Source organism: Mucor mucedo, assembly GCF_025094135.1.
Source record: "Mucor mucedo strain NRRL 3635 chromosome Unknown EV154scaffold_12, whole genome shotgun sequence".
Classification (NCBI taxonomy): domain Eukaryota; kingdom Fungi; phylum Mucoromycota; class Mucoromycetes; order Mucorales; family Mucoraceae; genus Mucor; species Mucor mucedo.
The window spans coordinates 217,846-238,649 of NW_026252296.1; the positions used below are offsets into that span (position 1 = coordinate 217,846).

The 20,804-nt window shown below is 36.9% G+C and overlaps 10 protein-coding genes and 1 non-coding gene across 11 annotated transcripts; 9 read left to right on the forward strand and 2 right to left on the reverse strand.

Moving 5' to 3' along the window:
* Positions 1–241: 241 nt before the first annotated feature.
* Positions 242–1,574, forward strand: EV154DRAFT_36874 (uncharacterized protein). Its single transcript, XM_051595018.1, has 4 exons — positions 242–530; positions 600–749; positions 821–1,132; positions 1,189–1,574. Exons 1-4 carry the CDS (start codon positions 435–437, stop codon positions 1,273–1,275), a joined length of 645 nt encoding a protein of 214 aa, XP_051461596.1. The 5' UTR covers positions 242–434; the 3' UTR covers positions 1,276–1,574.
* A 1,776-nt stretch (positions 1,575–3,350) lies between these two features.
* On the forward strand, positions 3,351–5,333 carry EV154DRAFT_413838 (GTP binding protein 4; the record flags this gene model as incomplete). The annotated part of the gene is made up of 2 exons (XM_051595582.1): positions 3,351–3,572; positions 3,633–5,333. 2 exons carry the CDS (start codon positions 3,351–3,353, stop codon positions 5,331–5,333), a joined length of 1,923 nt encoding a protein of 640 aa, XP_051461597.1.
* Positions 5,334–5,564: 231 nt separating this feature from the next.
* EV154DRAFT_413758 (NUDIX hydrolase domain-like protein) lies at positions 5,565–6,194 on the forward strand (the record flags this gene model as incomplete). Its single annotated transcript, XM_051595578.1, has 4 exons — positions 5,565–5,654; positions 5,710–5,793; positions 5,856–5,922; positions 5,977–6,194. 4 exons carry the CDS (start codon positions 5,565–5,567, stop codon positions 6,192–6,194), a joined length of 459 nt encoding a protein of 152 aa, XP_051461598.1.
* Positions 6,195–6,410: 216 nt separating this feature from the next.
* On the forward strand, positions 6,411–7,333 carry EV154DRAFT_496231 (thioredoxin-like protein). The gene is made up of 7 exons (XM_051600124.1): positions 6,411–6,495; positions 6,564–6,699; positions 6,760–6,777; positions 6,834–6,891; positions 6,956–7,024; positions 7,083–7,110; positions 7,176–7,333. The coding sequence occupies exons 1-7, from the start codon at positions 6,421–6,423 to the stop codon at positions 7,275–7,277; spliced, it is 486 nt and encodes a 161-aa protein (XP_051461599.1). The 5' UTR covers positions 6,411–6,420; the 3' UTR covers positions 7,278–7,333.
* Positions 7,334–7,361: 28 nt separating this feature from the next.
* On the forward strand, positions 7,362–8,002 carry EV154DRAFT_413879 (uncharacterized protein; the record flags this gene model as incomplete). Its single annotated transcript, XM_051595583.1, has 2 exons — positions 7,362–7,485; positions 7,545–8,002. The coding sequence occupies 2 exons, from the start codon at positions 7,362–7,364 to the stop codon at positions 8,000–8,002; spliced, it is 582 nt and encodes a 193-aa protein (XP_051461600.1).
* Positions 8,003–8,735: 733 nt separating this feature from the next.
* Positions 8,736–10,958, forward strand: EV154DRAFT_496234 (uncharacterized protein). The gene is made up of 3 exons (XM_051600125.1): positions 8,736–9,288; positions 9,368–10,264; positions 10,329–10,958. The coding sequence occupies exons 1-3, from the start codon at positions 8,767–8,769 to the stop codon at positions 10,890–10,892; spliced, it is 1,983 nt and encodes a 660-aa protein (XP_051461601.1). The 5' UTR covers positions 8,736–8,766; the 3' UTR covers positions 10,893–10,958.
* Positions 10,959–11,974: 1,016 nt separating this feature from the next.
* EV154DRAFT_496237 (uncharacterized protein) lies at positions 11,975–12,380 on the forward strand. The gene has a single exon (XM_051600126.1). It carries the CDS (start codon positions 12,004–12,006, stop codon positions 12,316–12,318), a length of 315 nt encoding a protein of 104 aa, XP_051461602.1. The 5' UTR covers positions 11,975–12,003; the 3' UTR covers positions 12,319–12,380.
* Positions 12,381–12,798: 418 nt separating this feature from the next.
* On the forward strand, positions 12,799–12,871 carry EV154DRAFT_t22. Its single transcript has one exon. It is a non-coding gene; the product is annotated as a tRNA-Lys (tRNA).
* Positions 12,872–14,125: 1,254 nt separating this feature from the next.
* Positions 14,126–16,056, reverse strand: EV154DRAFT_496239 (uncharacterized protein). The gene is made up of 4 exons (XM_051600127.1): positions 15,649–16,056; positions 14,770–15,578; positions 14,523–14,661; positions 14,126–14,459 (listed from the first exon to the last, which is right to left on the reverse strand). Exons 1-4 carry the CDS (start codon positions 16,043–16,045, stop codon positions 14,203–14,205), a joined length of 1,602 nt encoding a protein of 533 aa, XP_051461603.1. The 5' UTR covers positions 16,046–16,056; the 3' UTR covers positions 14,126–14,202.
* A 92-nt stretch (positions 16,057–16,148) lies between these two features.
* Positions 16,149–17,534, reverse strand: EV154DRAFT_496241 (SH3 domain-containing protein). The gene is made up of 3 exons (XM_051600128.1): positions 16,970–17,534; positions 16,481–16,909; positions 16,149–16,409 (listed from the first exon to the last, which is right to left on the reverse strand). The coding sequence occupies exons 1-3, from the start codon at positions 17,496–17,498 to the stop codon at positions 16,378–16,380; spliced, it is 990 nt and encodes a 329-aa protein (XP_051461604.1). The 5' UTR covers positions 17,499–17,534; the 3' UTR covers positions 16,149–16,377.
* Positions 17,535–18,675: 1,141 nt separating this feature from the next.
* Positions 18,676–20,682, forward strand: EV154DRAFT_437020 (uncharacterized protein; the record flags this gene model as incomplete). Its single annotated transcript, XM_051596839.1, has 3 exons — positions 18,676–18,972; positions 19,034–19,346; positions 19,440–20,682. Coding segments are annotated over exons 1-3 (1,674 nt in total), but the record flags the coding sequence as incomplete, so codon positions are not given.
* Between the last annotated feature and the right edge of the window lie 122 nt (positions 20,683–20,804).

A 20,804-nucleotide genomic window follows, 5' to 3' on the forward strand; every position in this document is an offset into this window, starting at 1 on the left:
ATTTACGAACAGCTATAAAAAAAAATCGCGACAACATGTAATTCATGTTCTAAAAATATATCAGAACTTCGTTTAAAATAGTCATTTTATATGTACAGGATCCGATTAAATTAAGACATGAAAAAGTGTCTTTAAAATTTTCTGAACCATGGCATCAGTCATCCCGTTTTTCTGGATGTATCAATTAATAAAATAATTTACATGTATAAGCCTTTACCTTGCTTTCTTTTACCGCATTTGTAAACGTAAACGGCCCCCGGAATATTTTTCAAAAGGGCATTGACAGCTATAATTATAGATTTTCATAGTCCGGGTTCTGTCGCCCGCGGTTTGGGCCCTTTGAGAAAAAAAGAATAAATAACCGGGCATCTCTCCTTTTTTAAATTTTTCTTTTTTTATTATTCTTTCCTCTTTATTCTATTTTAATTAAAGAAATGACTGTTGAAACTCTTGCTCCCGTTGACGATGCTCTCCTTCCTGGAGCTCCCGTAGTTGCTGACGAAGACCTTCCCAAGAAGAAGGAGAAGAAGGAAAAGAAGGACAAGAAGGAGAAGAAGGACAAGGAAGAGAAAAAGGACAAGAAGGAGAAGAAGGATAAGGAAGACAAGAAGGAGAAGAAGGATAAGGAAGACAAGAAGGACAAAAAGGAAAAGAAGGATAAAAAGGAAAAGAAGGCCGATACTACTGAAAAGGCTGAAAAGAAGACCAAGGAGCCCAAGGAAGAGAAGGAACCTAAGGCCATTCGTCAGGTAAGCTTTTAATGGATGGATAGAATAAATAAGAGAGAGAGACAGTGGCTAAGTATAATTGCTTTTTGTAGGCTGTTGGTGTCATTGTCATTGATCCCGCCACACAAAAGATCCTCATGTTGGGTAGTCGCAAAAAGGAAGGCGCGTATGTTCTTCCTCGTGATGATTGTCAAACTGAACCCACAGAAGAACACCCTGAAAAGGCTGCTATTCGTCTCTTACATGAAAAGGCCGGTGTCACTGCCAGCTTCTTGTCTAGCCGTGTTGGTTCCTACTCTGAATCCAACAAGAAGGGTAAGGTCATTGCTCATCATTGGATGTATGAGGTCAATGCTCCCACATTACTCGAAACATGGCCCGATGCCACTCGTGAACGTGTCTGGGTAAATATAGACAGTATGAAGCATATTCACGTTCTTTATCTAACTGTTAAAAATAGGTTTCTTATGAAGATGCTCTTACCGCCACCGAAAGCAAGCGCATGTCTCATCTTGCTCTTGAAAAGTGTTCTCTTGCCAAGAAATAATCCAAATTGTCCCAAACTTATATATCCACTTTTTTAATAAACGAGCATTCATTTTGAATTGTAACAGAATAATAATATTTGGATTTAAAAGGGAGATTGAATTTACTTTGCAGTCTGACTAAATTGGTAGTTGCATTAACTTTGTACTATATTTATACAATGATCTGTGGTGATACTACAGTGCACATACTTATGGGCCCAGACCAAAAAAAGGCATCGCATTTTAAGTACCTTTTGTTCTTTAGAAAATAAACAAAATGGCTTCATTAAAAAAAACAAATCAATCCCTCATATATTCCTCTCACCCCTTTATCATACCTCGTTTGAATAAAAACCCCTTGTAATTAGCGTGATAAATCACCCCATATTATATTCTTTTACACATTGTATTACCAGAACTGTGGGAACTATGTCTTGTTTTATTTGGTCTGTGGAGCGTGCGCCACCCCTTACCCTTCTTTTATGGCACTTTAGTCGGAGTTTTCATATTTAATGTGCGAAAATACCCAGATACCCTCATACGCTGTATAACAAATACATGCGCTATGATGGCCTGTGATGCTACAATGGCTCTAAACTGTATACTCATGTATATCTTTACGCTGAGTGTTTGTTTTTTCATGAGAATAACAAACTTAGTTTACGCCATAAACATATGCAAGGTAGAGTGGGCATTTAATATTAAAGCTATCCAATTAGCTCTTTGTTTTATCTGCAAGGTAAGTAGACGATCGTTTTCTGTAACAAAATGTGTTTCCTGTAAAGACATAACAAGCAATTATGCGTACTCATATTCATACACATAATCTTAGTATGTTTTCATACCTAGTGTTATCAACTTGTTTCTAAATCCCTCGCCAAAACTTTGATGCATCTTAATATTGCTTTGATGCACCTTAATACTGACATGTGCTATGGGAATCTCAGACAGTGCAGTGACTGGTAAACGTTCACCATACTGGATTTACTTTGTATCTATCTTTGGACCAAGTAAAATTGGCGTTGCTTAAAAATTATATTGCTGAATTTGATCTAAAAGCTTCATTTCTTTCCTTTTGATGATTCAACTAAACAATATAATGAAAAACACACACATATATATATATATATATATGACGGGCATTATTTATGATACTTCTATGTGTGATTATGTTGTCTTTACACATACAGATGAGGATGCTTTTAGCTTGCCACTGGATGTTTTACCATCGGTAGTGGGTTGAAATCTTCTGCATCTTGAGGCAGACTTTATTGTGCTTTTTAAAAAACTGATATTTCAATTGTGTACGAAGCTTGATGAGTTGACTTTGAGCATTCTGCTATGCGGAATAAAAGAAGGAAACTAAAATAACCGAGATAGTTGATACATCACTAAAGACTCGTTATATGTCTGTAACTGGAAATATATTGATACACCAAGTATCCCCCCCAAGCGTTATATATAAATGCCGCAAATTCTTATATGAGATTATCACGAAAAAACAGAAAATTTTTCATTGAGGATCTATAAGACTTTACAACAAACAATGATTTCAAGTAGCGCATTGAGTATTGCAGAAAGTGTATCTTGTTTAGCGCTGCACTGAACAGCATCTTTTTCTCGGCCGTGGTTCAAGGGATGTGTAACCTGCATCCTGGTGTTAAAATATGTAATTCATTGCTGTTGAATGGCTCATGTTAACAGGATTTTGAAACAATTATGATTTCGAGATAAAAGAGAGGCTTCAAGTTGATAGGTTTTATTTCTCCTGAAAAATGTACCCAGTTACTGAATCACGGTGATCGAAATTTCTTTTTTTCTATCTGACAGATTGATGAAAAGTTACCATCTGCTGTACTAAAAGAGCTAAGAGTTAGCAGCCATATATCGAATTCTCTAAAAAGCTTAGGAGACATAACAGTGTCAAGTACAAGACAGCTAGATAATAGACAAAAGGATTGAAGAAAAAAAAAAAAAAAAAGAGTCACTTTTTTTTGGGCTGATGAAAGGACTGTCTTTTTTCTTTTATGCCTATGTTAATCGAGAAAAGTTTTTTTTTGCAAGTTATTCTTTTATAGATCTCCTTCTCGCAACAATGGCATCACTCTATAATTTCAAAAAGATCGAGCCAGTGCCTACGGCCTCTGACTTTGTCGACATTATTTTGTCCAAGACACAAAGAAAGACACCCACTGTTATCCATAAGAATTACAATATTGGACGTATTAGACAGTTTTATATGCGTAAGGTTAAGTTCACCCAAGAGAACTTTGAAGAGAAGTTCAAGAACATTTTGGATGAGTTCCCCAAGTTAGAGGTATGTTTTTGTTTATATGAAGAGTTTATAGGATTTAATTACTAATATGTTAAACTGTAGGATATCCATCCTTTCTATGCTGATTTGATGAATGTTCTTTACGATAGAGATCATTACAAGCTTGCGTTAGGTCAAATCAACACAGCCCGTCATTTAATTGATCAAGTTGCTAAGGATTATGTTCGTCTTTTAAAGTTCGGTGACTCTCTTTATCGTTGTAAGCAATTAAAAAAGGCTGCTTTGGGTAGAATGGCAACCGTCATGAAGCGTCAAAAGGATAGTTTGGCCTATCTCGAACAAGTGCGTCAACATTTGTCTCGTTTACCTTCCATCGACCCCAACACCCGTACTCTTCTTATCTGTGGTTACCCCAACGTTGGTAAATCTTCCTTCATTAACAAGATCACCCGTGCTGAAGTCGATGTCCAACCTTATGCTTTCACCACTAAATCTCTCTTTGTCGGTCACATGGATTACAAATACATGAGATGGCAAGTCATTGATACACCCGGTATCTTGGATCACCCCTTGGAGGAACGTAATACGATTGAGATGCAATCTATTACTGCCATGGCTCATTTAAGATCCTGTATCATGTATTTCATGGATTTATCCGAACAATGTGGTTACAGTGTTGAAGATCAAGTCAAATTATTCCATAGTATCAAACCTCTTTTTGCCAACAAGCCTATCGTGTTGGTCATCAACAAGATTGATCAAGTGAAGCCTGAGGATCTCCCTGAGGAGCAAAGAAAGTGGATTGAAGAGATTGCTGCTGAAGAGAACGCCACTGTCTTGACTATGTCTTGTTACAACGATGAAGGTGTGATGAGTGTGCGTAACAATGCTTGTGATAAATTGTTAGCTGCTCGTGTTGAAATGAAGATGAAGGGTAACAAGATTAACGATGTTATCAACAAGATTCATTTGGCCACTCCTCAACAAAGAGACAACGTTGCTCGTCTTCCCAATATCCCTGCCGAAACCAAGACCAGAGTTAAATATGACAAGAACGATCCTAACCGTCGTAGACTTGAAAGAGATATCGAAGAAGAGAATGGTGGTGCTGGTGTCTTTAATGTTGATGTCAAGAAGAAGTACTTGTTGGAAGATGATGAATGGAAATATGATACTATTCCCGAGTTCTTGGATGGTCACAACGTTGCTGACTTTATCGATCCTGAGATTGAAGAGAAGTTGGAGGCCTTGGAGAGAGAAGAAGAGCGCTTGGAAGCTGAAGGTTTCTATCAATCAGACGATGAGATCCTTGACGATGAAGAAGAGATCCTCCGTACTGCTGCTGATGCCATTCGTGACCGTAAGAAGTTAATTGTCCAAGCTCATCGTGCTGCTCGTGGTAGAACTAGACCTACATTACCCAAGACTACAGCTGCCAAATTTACTACTGTCAATGAGATGGGTGAACATCTTGAAAGTATGGGTATTGATGCTACAGATGCTGCTGAACGTACACGTAACGCTGCTGCCGGTCGTAAGCGTACACGTGCTGAAGTTACCCCTGATGAAGCTGTCAGAGACGCTGATGCCCATGATCGTGGTGATGCCGAAGCTGAAGAAGTCAGTGCTCTTGGTTTCCGTAACGTTAAACAGAAGCTTGAAGCCGATAAGCAGAAGCTCCGTGCTCAAAAGCCAAGTGCGCTTATGGGTAAGCGTGGTGAGTCTGACAGACAGATTCAAACCAAGATGCCTAAGCATTTGTTCTCTGGTAAACGTGGTATGGGTTCCACTGATCGTCGTTAAAAAAAACAAATCCTCTTTTTACTATAATCTTCCCATTTTTTGAACACATTTATATTGTATAGCACTCTTTTTTTCTTATTATATTTTTATACACTCTGTTTTTATTTTTTCTTACCAAACTCTTTTTCCCCCTCCATCTATTTTTTGCATGAAATAAAATAATATATACTTTAAAAAAAAAAAATTAATTTCTGCCCGGAGAAACTCTTATCTTTCAATTAATTAACTTTCATGGGTAGCAATACGAGTTATACGGACTACCCTGCTGAGGCCCGCACAGGCAGAGAAAATCAAGTTTATGACGACTCAAACATTCGTCAGGTATTTACTTTTTTTAAACGAAGCATGGTGTGCCATCTCTTAATCTCTTTTTTAGGTTGCTGGTTGCATTGCCATCGATCCCAACACCAACAAAGTTTTGATCATTTCGAGTAGCAAGCGTGAAAATGTCTGGGTTCTCGTAAGTTGATATGGTAACCCAATTGGGGTAATAATGACATAATAATAAATTATTTATTTCAGCCCAAGGGAGGATGGGAGGATGATGAAACAAAAGAACAAGCTGCTGCCCGTGAGACATACGAAGAAGGTAAGATTAATAAAATATTTAAGCGAGCTGTAGGACAAACTCTATTTTTCATAGCTGGTGTCAGAGGTCAGATTGGCAATTTGGTTGGCAGCTTTATTGACTACAACTACTATGGCGAGCCTAAATCTAATGTTTGGTTCTACGAATTAAAAGTAGAAGAGATTTGTAGTCAATGGCCTGAAAGCAGCTTTCGTCAGCGTAAATGGGTAAGGATAACACACCTTCATTCTTCTATAAATATGCCATTAACACACTGGTGTCTCTCTTTTTAGTGTAACTTTGACGAGGCAATGGAATATCTTCGATTCAAACCCTTCATGCAAAGAGCGATTTTAGCTTCCTCTTTTGCTCCCAAATAGAGAATGTGAATGAAACATGCCCCACATGCCAAAAGACGTCATAATGTTATCAATGTTATTTTTCATATGCACCCCCCAATTTAAAATAAATACCCAGTGTTTATCATTTTCTGCTCTTTTCCCACTTGCTGTATTTATCATGACTTCTTTATACAACTTTACAGTTAAAACCATCAAAAACACGGATTGGGATTTAAGCTCACTCAAGGGAAAGGTACTTTATTATTTGCATTGCGTATCAAATATGCCCCTTCATACTTAAATTTTCCGTCTCTTTGTCAGGTCGTTCTTATTGTCAACGTAGCTTCCAAGTGTGGGTTTGCCAGCCAATACACAGGTTTGGAAAAGCTTTACACCACCTATAAAGACAAGGGTTTCGAAGTCATCGGAGCCCCTTGCAACCAATTCCTAAATCAAGGTAAATGGTATTCAAAGAATCTGTATGGAAATCTTTTTAACATTTTTTTTTCTTTCATAGAACCTGGAGAGCCAGAGGGTAAATCATCGCCACTATTGATAAAGTATTGTAAAACATTAATCGTTCTTCAACAGAAATTGAAAAAGCTGTCAGAACCAAATATGGTGCTACTTTCCCACTTCTTGCTAAACTGTAAGTTTATTTTTTATAATTTTCTGCCAAAAAAAAAAAAAAAAAATTAATCAAATTGTCATAGTGACGTGAATGGAGAAAATGAATCACCTTTGTACAAGTTTTTAAAGGAATCAAAACCGGGAATTTTCAAGTATGTATCATTTCACGCGTCAACACAAAAGTTTTCTGACTCTCATTTAATACATTAGTTTACACGTCGTCAAATGGAATTTTGAGGTAAGCATATAACATATCTACAAAGAAACTTTCCATTAATCTCCCTCTTTTTTTTTTCATCATAGAAATTTTTGATTGACAAGGAAGGACAGGTTTACAAACGCTACTCTTCAAAGACTGAACCTTCTGAAATCGCAAAAGATATCGAAGATTTGTTAAAGAAGTAGTTGTTAACGTGCGGAATAGGATTATAAATAGCAATAAAAGTTACACATACTCTTTCTCTCTTTTTTTTTCATTTTAAATTTCTCATGGTGTCTAAACAACTTATCCATGTCAATGGCTTAAGCTTGACCGTGTATGGTTTAGAAGAGTATCAAAAACTCGGCAAAGACACACCTGTGTCTGTCATGTTTGCTCTCCATGGTAGACTTCGTAAGTTTAGTCTTTTTATAAAGTCAATGGGCCCCAATGTCTAAAATGACTTTACATAGAGAACCAGTCCAAAATGGAACCTATTGCACAAGAACTCTGCAAGCTGAATGAGTTTAGAACAGAAGGAAAACGTCATATTTTGGTTGTTACGTTTGACTCTGCAAACCATGGTAGCAGACTCGTTCATAAGCTTGCCAATTTTGCATGGGTTGAAGGAAAGCACCAGAACCCAAATCATGCAATGGATATGTGGGGCATGGTTAGCTCTGCCACATCCACTGTTTCTGAATTAATTGATGTGCTGGAGCATTATTTGTTTGGCCCTTCTGAAAATCCTATTGTACAAGTGTGGGGTGTGCTTGGATTTTCTATGGGCGGTCATGCTGCATTTTTAGCAGCTGCTAATGGTATTATAGTGTTCCGCCTCTCTTTTTACAAACTGGCTCACCTATCACTTTTCTTACAGATCCTCGTATCACAGTGGCTATCCCCATTGTTGGAATATCTGATTTTTTAGCTTTAATGAAGTCTCGACTTGAGGAATCCAACATTTCGGCTGAAACCCATCTTCCAAAACCCATCCAAAAGCTATTTGCTGAAAAAATGGCAAACTTGGATGAAAAATTAAAATCAACGCACATCCTCATCATAAATGGAGAGAAAGATGAACTGGTAAAGGCAAAGTTCAATGCTCCTCTTGTAGAAGGTTTGCGTAAGACACATCTAGGCAAAGAAGGTGTGGATTGGAAGTATTATTTAGTGCCTGGTGTAGGTCATGAGTGGTCGCCTGAGATGATTGAAGCTACTGTAGACTGGACTTACCACTGGATGGTGAACAATACAGGCGAATCCAAGCTGTAAAATTCATGTAGCCCATCCTTCGTGTGAGTACATAGCGTCTCAAGAAGCTTATTTGTTGTGCTAAGCCCGACGTACTTAAAAAGCCATTTTTTGTAAACATAATAAATTATATCAGGCCTCAACGACGGGAAAAAGAAATTGGCTCCTATAATTAATAAGCCATCTTAATTTCTGGCGTATGACACGATGTTACAAAAAAACCAAAAGCGCGTGTGCCCCTCCATTTCAAAGCCAGTGGATAATGCGCAGAAATCAATCAATCCCCCTGCTCATTTTTTCCATGTCAGGAACGGAAGTATTTTTAACCGAATTTAATGATTCGCTTAATTCCATTGTTCGTATGTTGGTTCCATATCGCTTGGTTTTTTCTTTTTTGAATTTTTTTCGCATCTCTTTCACTTTCTTTTATAAAAAAAAAATATGGATTCTAAAACGGGAAAAGCATTTCCTTTCAGCGCTTCCAAAAAAAGTAGCAGCAGTGGCAACATCTCTGTAAAGACACTTCCAGAGGGTCGAGGCTTATTATCGAGATTAAGCTCGTTCTCCGTAAAATCATCGCCCACAACACCTTCAGGCTCACCCCCTCCATCACCCACAAAACATTTGAAGGAGCAGCAACTCAATGAAGATATCGCCGCAGTTCACAAGGCATTGGATTATTTCCTGAATTCAAATATCAGTGAAGCAGAGGCGATCTTGAAACCTCGCTATGAGGATTCTATGTATTATTCTTTGGGCTATTCATTTATCCTGTATTTGAAATGTGTCATGACCTTCCAACATGATGATATCAATAATACCTTGAATGTCTTGAAACACACTATCGCATTGGCCGCTCATGAACGCAAAAAAGATGGAGGCTGGTTGGATAACATAACAAGCTGGGTGAAAGGTACTACCTTGGAAGATGTCAAACAGATGACCGTTGTAGAACGTCACGCAGTATGTGATCATCATTTAAACAAAAAACAAAATTGATAAGAATTATCATTAAACAAAAAAAACAAAACAAAAAATGTAGGAACTGGTTTATTCTGAGGCGTATCTATTAAAAGCGTTACTAAGCATTTTGTATGATGAAAGTGTCATGTCCTTTCTTCGAGAAAGTTTGAACATCCGCAGTAGTTACAGCTCGTACATGACTTTGGAGAAATACGTGGATTATGTACAAAGCGAAGGCAAAGGCAAAGAATTGGATCCTAATTTTACTTCGGGTGTTGCACTTGGTGTGGGATGCTTTAGTTTAATTCTTTCCATGTTACCTTCATCCGTCGTTAAGGTTGCGGAGTTTATCGGCTTTTCTTCAGACCGAGCTCATGGGCTCCAGGTATTGGAAGCGGTAGGAGGTTGGGATAAAGTGCATACATCCACCACAGTCAGCAATGCCATGGAAGCCAAAACAGGTTTACGACGACCCTTGTGTGAAATGGTGTTGATTTTATATCATATTGTCTTGTCAAAAATGATTCCGCTTTCAGACGTAGATATATCCTTTGGGGAAACCATCCTGAATGACTGTCTATCGCGGTATCCTCGAGGCGTATTCTTCTTGTATTTCAATGGACGATTAATGGTAAGCAAACGATTGCTGGGTAGAGCTGAAGAGGAATATCAACACGCAATCGATACACAAAAGGATTGGAAGCAACTACAACATATGTGTTTCTGGGAGTTGGGTATTATTTACATTATGCAACAGAAATGGCAAAAAGCGTACGACCTTTACACAATCCTCAGTAAAGAAAGTAACTGGTCAAAGGCAGTGTATATATATTTGAAGGCGATCAACCTGTACATGCTTGCAAACGAAACATCAGATGAAACTATCAAGGCTAATTATATGAAAAAAGTGGTTTCCTACATGGAGCAAGTGACGGAGAAAAAGAAGAAGATCGCTGGAAAATCCATTCCTATGGAGGTAAGAAAACGGAGTAACTTTTTTTCATAGCGGTAATTTTTGAAAGTTGAAAAATTGTGTTTAGAAATTCGTTGCTCGCAAGGCAAGGAAGTTTAAGAGCCAAGGCAATTATCTCTTGCTACCAGATCTCGAGATATTAAATGCATTCGCAGCCTTTGACTTTATGCCAGTGGATATATTAAATAACACCATGGAGCGTATTAATGTAGAATTAAATAGATTGTCATCTCTCGATCAGGAAAAATTACCAACGAATTATTACGACGATGCTTGTCTTGCTCAATTTTTGCGCTCTATTACAGCGAGAATGCTATTCGAGCAAGGCCAAGACATAAAAACCATGCATCAGATCCATGAACAGTCGCTAAATTTTGTTTTTGATAATGCTGACAACATTCTTTTGGATCATTATATTTTTTATTTTAGTCATTATGAAAGAGCGCTTATGCTTATCTTGGATAAAAATTACACCCAAGCTGAGGCAGACGTCCAACTGATCCTCAAGTCAAACGAACGTAATCATTACGGTGTTGGGTCTGGTCCTCATGCCAAGAATAAATACAGTCTTGCCAGCAGCTTGGTGTTTAAATGTCATAATTGTATGACACAAATTAAATTATTAAAGTAGAATAGTCCTTCCTGTATTAATAGCATTCAATTACATAAATTTATTATTTATTTTACCATCATAAAACCCTCAACTCTCCCCCCCCCCTTTTTTTTTTTTTTGTAAACGAGTAAAACTCAAAAACATTGACCAAGACATCGAACCCTGTCCTATAAACCAAGCTGATATTCGACATGATGATGTTTATGCCTTTTTGAGTTTCATAGTATGTTTTACGGTATTCTTGTAAAAGCCAGTCATCTGTCAGTTGACTTTCGCACATTTTTAGTATTTAAGCGTTTTCAAATAATTACCCCTTCTTGCCAGGAAAATTTGGGTAGTTTGTAGGGAAGTTTAAAACTACACTCTGTTACATTTGAGAGTCTTTACTATCATGCTCTTTCAAAGCAGCAGCTCAGTGAGCTACTTCTTCTAGATATTAACGATCTGCATACGTTCTGAGTATGACTTTATCCTCTAAGCTTATTTTTAATATCAGTTTGTAACAACCGTAATGCCTTTTGGAATAGGTATATAATGACTGACAAGAACATGTTTCGTATATTGCAAGAAATTTGAAGTGACAATAGTAGGCGTCCAGATTTTTCAAGATCTCAGCAAAATACTTCAGCGCAAAATATTACCCAGAATGGGGTTACTCCTCACTTTGGATAGCAGCCTACAAGTAAAGAATTTTTAAGCATATCTGAAAACTAATTTGTTTCATGTTACGGATATTTATGTCAGAATAACTGCCCTGAATAAGCACCAGTAGGAAAAAATAACTGTAATCAGTGTTATAGATCGAGGAGTTCATTATTGCATGATGTAATCCTACGTAAGTGAGCAATATTCTTGCTTGGGTGTTTACATCATCTGAGGAGTCAGACATCTATTACCTTACTGCAGTCAATTCATTTTTTTTTTTTTTTTTTTTTTTTTTGGGAATTTGCATAAACCATTACGTGAGATTACATTTTACAGTTCCCGTTTTTACTTTACAGAGTCGATTGCGTAATGCAGCCAAACTAAAATTTTGTTGATTGTGTATAAATAGCCCTTGTTTTGTTTTTCTTTTTCTTTTTGTTTCTTGCTGAATTTTGATTTTAACATATTATTTTCTTTTAAAAACATGAAACTGTCATACATAATTTCCTCTTTTCTATTTTCTACATCGGTATCTGCTACTGAACCTGTTAGCTTATCTTGTATCGTTCCAGGAAGTTGTATTCTACCGGTCATGGACCATACTTCATGTATTCCATTTGGTGGCTTTCTGGAAAACTGCGATATACCAGAGGCGGCTATAAGGTGTGGTACATGCACGTTTACTGATGCCAAAAAACACGCAGATATCCATAGTATCAGACAAGCTTTCAAGGGCTCATGCAGAATTAAAGGCGGAGTCCTTGCCGATACCCCTCTCGACTTACCAAAATGCAGTTAAAAGTTTATCTATATATTTTGTCGGTCGATTTTGTAAATTAAAAAATAAAAAATTGTTTGCCATGTAACCATGAATTACGACACAGTACTTACCCGTTGTAGTTGACCCCCAATTAAAAAAGTTAAAACACTCCATTAAAATAACTCAATACTGATAAATTATTCCATGCTCAAATATTATTTCCATAAAGGTTATGCCAATCCTATTTATATAGGTGCCTTAATGGCTCATTCAATTTCAACGCACTTCTCACAATAATTTGATTATAAATATGATCAACTACAGAAATGCAGAATCCCAAAGTTTAATCCGGAAACCAATAAGATTAAGCTACTTTTTTTATCCAATCCAGTGCTTTTCGTACCTGAAATTAAAAAGAACATGCCCAATCATAATACGTACACGTGACAATCACGTGATAAAATTTTATTTACAACACTTGATTTGTATTTGTAATGCATATTTAAAAATTAACAAATCGCCTAGCTAGCTCAATCGGTAGAGCGTGAGACTCTTAATCTCAAGGTTGGGGGTTCGACCCCCCCGTTGGGCTTTCATTTTTTCGATATTTCGTGTAACGTAGTGCATCTAGTCATATGTTTTATCCCTTTCTTCTTGAAAGGGATAATGGCCGTAACAACCATTTTGCGCTTGATATTATACGTAGCTTATTAGTGGGTATGCGATAAATAGAGTTAAAGACTTCATTAGATAATGAATCGACTAAAAAATGCTTGACCTTGCGAAAAAAAAAAGTGATAAAAATAAAATTTAGTTTATCATGGCTATAGCCAGGGCATGTGAGAATATGGCTCTAAAATGAATTGAGACGAAAAGAAATGTGTGAGATAGTGACAATCAATCACAACACAATATTTCGGAAATGGCTTGTTTTAAAGCTGAGGATGTCGAAGGAAATAAGCAAGTTTTTTTTTATTTAAAAAGTTAAAATTCATGTAGCCATATTCTCAACTGTAGTAAACTTGTTCCGATTTACAAGTATCATACCTGTATCCAAAATTTACGAAAAAATTGCTTAAATGATAAGTGTTAGTTTAATTAACATACCATTATTGAAGTGTTACAGGTGTTGAGACTGTTAATAGAATGGGTGGTTATAAGGTATCAGGGAAAAGCACATTAAGGTTATTGACAGCGGTGGTAGTTATAAAAGACCGAAATAAGATGATCGCCTGAAATTTACTCTACAGTTGTGACCAGCGTTAGCAATAAGAGATTTTGTACCTTTAAAAGTTAAATGATTTATCTGTTTTGCACCGAAATGAGATGATTGATTTGAACAAGTGTTACGGGTAAGGGGCTTAGATGATATCAAACAGTCGTTTAAGCTTATTTCGGCTATTACAAACTATAGCAGGAATTAATAATAATAATAAAAGAAGGCAAAAGGGTTGAGTTCAAATAACGTTTTTTTTTTTTTTGTGTATGAGCTGTTTACAAAGAAACATTCCTAACTTACATAATTTCTTTAAGTGACCAGCTATACATATTCTATTGTGTTTTTTTTATTATTGGAGAAATGAAACAGCTTTCCGCGAACTTTATGTTTGGGCTGTTTCATAAGTTGAATATTTCAAGATTTTTTTACAAATATATGATGGTACGGTAAAGATACAAATATGGGAGAGAGAGGGGGACATTTAAATGGGTAGAAAAGAAATTGTGTGTAGATTTACACATGCACTGCAGAATGCGTAAACGTAAAGAAAAAAAAAGAACTTTTTTATATAAATATGATACAATTTTTTTTTTTTTTTTTTTTTTTTCAGAAAAGTATTGTCCCTCTTTTTTTTTTTTTAAAAAAAAAAAAATAGGTCGAGTAAAATAAATATGTACAAATAGTGAGAGAAAGAAAGAAAGTAATTAGTCTGTAGTTGACCACTCCCAAGACAAGATGGCACTTAGAACGGTAAATCCAGCCGCATATTGATACACTAATGTATAACCTTCGATTCCATGTTGACTTACTAAATAGCCCATAATTAATACGCCTACAGCCGGACCCAGACTACTGTACAAAGCAGCCATCCCACCTTTTAACATCATCCGTTTATGACCTGTCAAAACCACAGAGTCCACTTGATGTGCTGCCAATAACCAAATCGAATGAAGGGACAGACCTAATTTTAGATGTAAGTGTTACTATTTATCTGGTACTTTTTTTTATCATTAACCGATAATACCTTGTAAACATTGTAAAATAATAACAAACAATTCAGTGGATAAGAGACGTGGTTGAAGCCAGGTGTAACACAATGCGCATAAAACCAAAACAACATGTGCACAAGCAATAATGACATACAGCTGAAAGCGGTGGATAATCTAGAATAGGACAAGTATTGTTATTTAAATATATACATATACAGCATCCTGTCCTGTTGAACATCTCTTTCAATTTTTTTTTTCTTTTTGGCAATGTCACAAACTTACCCAAATCACTAATTTACTTGCCAAGAGATCTGCAGTAATAATAATTAGACCCACAATACCTATTAGATGCATAGGAAGTTCCAAGGCGTCGTGAAGATAGATGTACAATAAGGATTGGGTCATACCATGAACCAAGCCTAGACAAAAGATGGAACTCATGAATGATTTTAGTATCCATTTGGATTGTTGTTGATAACAATGTAAATAATAATATTCTTCTTCATGGGGCAAATTTGAAGGTAATGGTCTATAATGTTGATGTTTTTGATAGTAGCCGGGAATAAAAGTGATTAAAACGACACTAGGTGAAACAGGAGGCGGATAAGGCAGCCGAGCCAGTTCAAAAGATGGAGGTAAATTATCATTGATGAAATGAATGGGTATGTTATTATTTCTGGAGATTGGAGGTGTGTACGGAGAAGAATGAATGCTTGCAGGTAATGGTCGGATAGAAGTAGAGTTTGTTGTTATCATACGTCGCAGCATACTTGCATCTTCCTCAGAGATATGAGATAATTGCTCACCAAAGAGACTATAAGGTTTGTAACATGAGGTCGTTTCAGTTTGGTGTAAGCCACTGTATTTTGTCAAGGGTGATGTCTCATCCATTTCTTCGTGACATTGGATGATATCGAGTAGGCTTGGATCTGCTGCTTGAACATTGGTGGAGAGTGATAGTAAGAACAAGATGACGGATCCAATTAAAGTTGTTACCATGAGCGTATCGAAATCATGATCATCGTCTAAATTCCAGCCAATACCGATTGACATGATAGCCGAAGCCAATTTCCCATACTGCCTTTCTTTTGCTATATATAAAACACATAATATTTCAATGGTTTGTTGAAAGAATAACAAGAATAAAAAGTGTTTACATACCATACAATATTTTGTAGTCTCCTAATATTTTGATGATGGCACTGTCGATGAGAACAATTAGAGGTTGATAGAATAAGCCGTCCAAGATAGTGGATAGGATGGCGACGGGTAATGTCATTGAAGTCCAAGAGGGTGGTACAGATAGTATCAGGAGGATACCAGCTGTCCCAATTGCAGTCAAAAGACCGGTAAATACACCGTGAAGTGGTGGTTTATGATCTACAAGGTCAATCCAAAAGGCTGATGCTGGCACTCTTAGTATTAAGGTACAGGAGATTAATATTGAGATGGTTAATATATCAAACTTTAGCATGTGTGCAAAGTACAGTGGTAAAAACGGATGAATACTTGTTGTCACTGCATGAGCTATTGTTAAAAGTTTTGTCCAAAACAACATTTTTTTTTTTTATACAGGAAAGAAAAAAAGGGAGATAAAAAATATAAAAAAAAAAAAAAAGTATGTGTTTATATACATGTATGGAAGAATAGAATATCAACAAGGATGAGATAAATAAATAAATATTGCTGTCACTCAATTAGTTTCGGTTAAAAGGTTGTATGCATTTATTAAGGGATATATTTATTCCTATAGTTATGCAATAGCCCATGGCTAGGATTTTATTCCAGACGTCCCTTTCTCTCTCTCTCTTTTTTTTATTTTTCGTTTCTAATACATGTGTCGGTGCTCCAAAATAAATCATGGTTGTACAACAATTATTTTTTTATTGTTTAAAAAATAGCATTTGCTGCCTGACTACCAACTATTTATAGTAAATTTATTTAGTTAGATACAAGAGAGAGAGAGAGTAACAATATATAATTTTAAACTTACGTGTAGCACCAAAACCCCAAGTGGCAGCTGTCGCTACATGTCCACCAAACTTTTTAGCCATATTATGAACCTTTTTATCTCCTCCTTCTTCTTCTGTAGCAACCGCAGTGGTGACGGGTGGTTGTGCTACAGGTGGTTGATTATAGGTTGGTTGATTATAGGCCGGTTGATAATAGGATGCCGAGGAGGCGGAGGATGATGTATTGTAGGTCTGAGGAGGAGGAGGTTGATAGATGGCAGCTGTAGGAGGGGGTGGGTAACTGTAAGGTGGTGTGGTAGTGGGTGTGCTTGTTGAAAAGGAGGGTTTAGCGGAGGTGGGTGGTACCCAAGGACGTTTTGGTTTGATGCTGGGTGCAATTTTTTTGACATGATTCTGAGGAAAAATACCTGATTTTCCATTCACTGAACCCTTCCACCAATCATCATTCACTATTTTTTCTATTAGTCTAGACCTCTCTCTTTTGAATTGTTATGGAGTCTTTTTTTTACCGTATTCTGTAACTTCAATGATATTGCCTTGTTTAAATGAAAGATCTGTTGAAGGATCTTCACCATGGTAGTCATATAAAGCTTCTGCAGAAGTCAATATGTTAGTTTCTGGAATCACGGGTTTTTGAGTGTAAGCGGGAGGAGCAGGTGGAGGAGGAGAGGCAGTGTATTTTTCTTGTTCTGGCTGTGGTTGCCAATCATTTGTACGTCTGGTAGGTAACTTTGGAAACGAACTTACATCACGGCTTGCAGGAACAGGTGACTCACGTGTGCTTTTACGAGTGGGTAAAGGAGGCTTTACAGATTCTATCATCATTGTTGTTGTTGTTGTTGTTGTTGTTGGTGCTGGTGCTGTTGTTGGTGGTAGTGATGGTAATGTTATTGTCCGTTCTTGAATACGACTAGGTAATATGCTAACAACATCGTTGTAAGCTTGATTTGGTATAAATTTATTTTCCTTTAAAAAACATAGATCTCGAAGGATGGATTCCAACATGTGGTTGGCAACGTGTGTAGCGTCAGTAGTCATTGATAAATGGTAAATAAAGAAAGAAAGAAAAAAAAAGAAAAAAGAAAAAAATAAAAATCGTGCTATTTTAAAATAAAAAGGGAGCTAAAAAAAAAAAAAAAAGGGGATCCCCCCAAATCCCAAGTCACAGACAAAGAAAACATATGGGGGGGGGGCCTACATATTTAAACATGAATACTAAATCATCTCTTGGCAATTGCTCTCGTTATTAAATTTGCCACAAAATCCTATTATTACTATTTATTATACTAAAATTAGGTCCTATTTGTGTCTATTAATAAAAATAAAAAAAAAAATAAACAATCCAAATGCTGTTGTAATGACAAGGTAGACAGGTGATCATTGTCTCATTTCACAGCGACAACATATACTGCCACTTCTCCAATAGTTTATTCATCAGTTGAACACATGTTGTAGGATGTATTTCTTTTATTGCTTTTTGGGAAGGTTTGTGCACGGTAGTGTGTCCTCCACTGCCCAAATGGAACTCCGTGCCATTTATCTTTTTTCCCCAATGTGTCTCGTCCTCACATGTCAACACTAGTGTTCGATCTTTGACTAAAACACGATCAATTCTCATTCCTAGACTTAACTTTTTAACCGACACAGATTATTTACCACAATCATTTTTTATATTTCATTGAACATCCTCAGTGTAAATAATAAATGGTCCTTGAGTTGTTGTTGTGAAAGAACCAAAAAAAAGCGATTAACAAATATATAGGTGCCTAAAGAAGAAGAAAGATTAAACGGAGTTTAAAAATCAACCAATCGTGAAGCGTTCTAATTCTCGTATCGACTATGTCCGATTAGAACACCGCTCATATGATTGGTGACGTTGGATGCTTTGCTTATTGCTGCATTAAAAAGAGAGATTTTTTTTTGGGCGCCCCTTTTTGATCTTTCTCTCTTTTTTTAACGAAAACCAACGCACACTTTGAAAAAAAAAAAAAAGGTTTGATCTTTTTTTTTTTTTTTAATTCTATAAACCTCTTTTTTTTATATATAATCCAAAAAAAAAATATAAAAAACACCCAGTGAAAAAAAGCCTTTAAAAAAAAAAAAGAAAACAAAAAAAACCCTTTTTACAAAAAAAAAAAAAAACGATTATTTTTCTCCCCCAAAAAAAATTTTTTCTTCCCTTTTTTTACCAACAAAATGTCTGCACCCGAACAACAACAACAACAACAACAACAACAAGCAGCTGAACAGTTGTCTCAGCAACAACAACAGCAACAACAGCAGCAGCAACAGCAACAACAACAGCAACAGGGTCTTCCTATCCAAGCTACCACCGCTCCTTCCCCTTCTGCTTCTTTATATGTCGGTGAACTTGATCCCTCTGTAACTGAAGCAATGCTTTTTGAAATGTTCAATATGATTGGTCCTGTTGCTAGTATCCGTGTTTGTAGAGATGCTGTGACCAGAAGAAGTTTAGGATATGCCTATGTTAATTTCCATAACCTTGTCGATGGTAAGCTAAATTTTTTTTTTTTTTTTTTATTGTTATAAAACACAAGACTAACAACAACAAGCTGAAAGAGCCTTGGAGTCTTTAAACTACAGTTTAATCAAAGGTCGTGCCTGTCGTATCATGTGGTCCCAACGTGATCCTGCCTTACGTAAGACGGGCAACGGGAACATCTTTATCAAGAACTTGGATCCAACCATTGACAATAAGGCACTCCATGATACATTTTCCGCTTTTGGTAATATTTTATCTTGTAAAATCGCTCAAGATGAAGAAGGTAAATCAAAGGGGTATGGCTTTGTTCATTATGAAACTGAAGAAGCTGCTGATAACGCCATCAAGCATGTTAATGGTATGCTCTTGAACGACAGAAAAGTGTGAGTCATCCACCCCCCCTTTTTTTTTTCTTTTTTAAAAAAAAAAAAAAAAAGTTCATCATCTCATCTCTTTTTTATCATCATCTTGTATAGTTACGTCGGACATCACATTCCCCGCAAGGAACGCCAGAGTAAGATTGAAGAGATTCGCTCTCACTTTACCAATGTCTATGTCAAGAATTTAGCCGACAATGTCACGGATGAAGAATTGAGTGAAATGTTTGGCAAGTTTGGTCCTATTACTTCTGCTGTCATTACACGCGACAACGATGGCAAGTCACGTGGTTTTGGTTTTGTCAATTTTGAAGATCATGACGATGCTTACCATGCTGTTGAAGCTCTTAATGAAACCGAGCATCATGGACAACAGTTGTATGTCTCTCGTGCACAAAAGAAGAACGAACGTGAAGAAGAGTTGCGCCATCAATACGAGCAAGCCAAGCTTGAAAAATTGAGTAAGTATCAAGGTGTGAATTTGTATGTGAAGAATTTGGATGATGACGTCGACGATGATCGTATTCGACAAGAGTTCTCTGTGTATGGTGTGATTACTTCTGCCAAGATCATGCGTGATGAAAAGACGGGTGCGAGTCGTGGGTTTGGGTTTGTTTGCTTTTCCTCCCCTGAAGAAGCAACGCGTGCTGTGACTGAGATGAATGGTCGTATGTTGGGTTCCAAGCCTATTTACGTTGCTCTTGCTCAACGTAAAGAAGTACGTCGTTCTCAACTCGAGATTCAAATGGCTCAGCGTAACCAGATGCGTGTCATGGGTATGGGTGGTGTGGGTGCTCAACCTGGTTATATGCCTGGTGCTCCCATGTTTTATGCTCCTCCTGGAGGTTTCATGCCTCAACAAGGTCAACGTCCTGTTTTCCCTCAAGGTAATATGATGCCTCGTCCTCGTTGGGCTCAACAACAACAGCAGCAACAACAGCAACAACAACAACAACCTGGTTATCCTCCTCAACCTATGCCTCAAGGTTATCCTCCTATGCAAAGACCTCCTCGTGGTCCTCGTCCTCCTCGTGGTGGAGCCAGTGCAAGAGGTGGTCATCGTCGACCTGGAGAGATGCATCAACAAGAAGGTGGAGAATCCGGTAATGAATTAGACGGTGAACCCAAACCTTTGACAGCCAGTGCACTTGCTTCTGCTGCTCCTGAAGTTCAAAAGCAGATGTTGGGTGAAAGATTGTATCCTTTAATCAATGCTCAAGAACCTGAGTATGCTGGTAAAATCACCGGTATGCTTTTAGAAATGGATAATACCGAACTCTTGCATCTTGTAGAAGATAAAGAGTCTTTACATAGTAAGGTTCAAGAAGCTATGGAAGTCCTCAAGCAACATTTAGCTGCAAAGGATTCAGAGTAAAAACAGAAAGAAAGAAAAAAAAGGGTTTTTTTTTTTTTTTTTTTTTTTTATTTGTTATAAAAAAGTTGGTTTTTTTTTTTTTTTTATAT

Excerpts from the sequence above, each read along its gene's own strand:
- EV154DRAFT_496241 (XM_051600128.1), bottom strand. The coding sequence starts at position 17,498 with ATGACTACTGACGCTACACACGTTGCCAACCACATGTTGGAATCCATC. Across the intron at positions 16,910-16,969 it reads CATTGAAGTTACAGAATACG|TGAATGATGATTGGTGGAAG; the intron begins GTAAAAAAAAGA and ends TAGAAAAAATAG. Across the intron at positions 16,410-16,480 it reads TTGGGGTTTTGGTGCTACAC|TTGGTAGTCAGGCAGCAAAT; the intron begins GTAAGTTTAAAA and ends TACTATAAATAG.
- EV154DRAFT_36874 (XM_051595018.1), top strand. The coding sequence starts at position 435 with ATGACTGTTGAAACTCTTGCTCCCGTTGACGATGCTCTCCTTCCTGGA. Across the intron at positions 750-820 it reads AACCTAAGGCCATTCGTCAG|GCTGTTGGTGTCATTGTCAT; the intron begins GTAAGCTTTTAA and ends TGCTTTTTGTAG. Across the intron at positions 1,133-1,188 it reads CCACTCGTGAACGTGTCTGG|GTTTCTTATGAAGATGCTCT; the intron begins GTAAATATAGAC and ends TGTTAAAAATAG.
- EV154DRAFT_496237 (XM_051600126.1), top strand. The coding sequence starts at position 12,004 with ATGAAACTGTCATACATAATTTCCTCTTTTCTATTTTCTACATCGGTA.
- EV154DRAFT_496234 (XM_051600125.1), top strand. The coding sequence starts at position 8,767 with ATGGATTCTAAAACGGGAAAAGCATTTCCTTTCAGCGCTTCCAAAAAA. Across the intron at positions 9,289-9,367 it reads CCGTTGTAGAACGTCACGCA|GAACTGGTTTATTCTGAGGC; the intron begins GTATGTGATCAT and ends CAAAAAATGTAG. Across the intron at positions 10,265-10,328 it reads GAAAATCCATTCCTATGGAG|AAATTCGTTGCTCGCAAGGC; the intron begins GTAAGAAAACGG and ends AATTGTGTTTAG.
- EV154DRAFT_496231 (XM_051600124.1), top strand. The coding sequence starts at position 6,421 with ATGACTTCTTTATACAACTTTACAGTTAAAACCATCAAAAACACGGAT. Across the intron at positions 6,496-6,563 it reads TAAGCTCACTCAAGGGAAAG|GTCGTTCTTATTGTCAACGT; the intron begins GTACTTTATTAT and ends TCTCTTTGTCAG. Across the intron at positions 7,111-7,175 it reads TCGTCAAATGGAATTTTGAG|AAATTTTTGATTGACAAGGA; the intron begins GTAAGCATATAA and ends TTTTCATCATAG.
- EV154DRAFT_496239 (XM_051600127.1), bottom strand. The coding sequence starts at position 16,045 with ATGTTGTTTTGGACAAAACTTTTAACAATAGCTCATGCAGTGACAACA. Across the intron at positions 15,579-15,648 it reads AGACTACAAAATATTGTATG|CAAAAGAAAGGCAGTATGGG; the intron begins GTATGTAAACAC and ends TTTTATATATAG. Across the intron at positions 14,662-14,769 it reads CAAGTAAATTAGTGATTTGG|ATTATCCACCGCTTTCAGCT; the intron begins GTAAGTTTGTGA and ends GTCCTATTCTAG.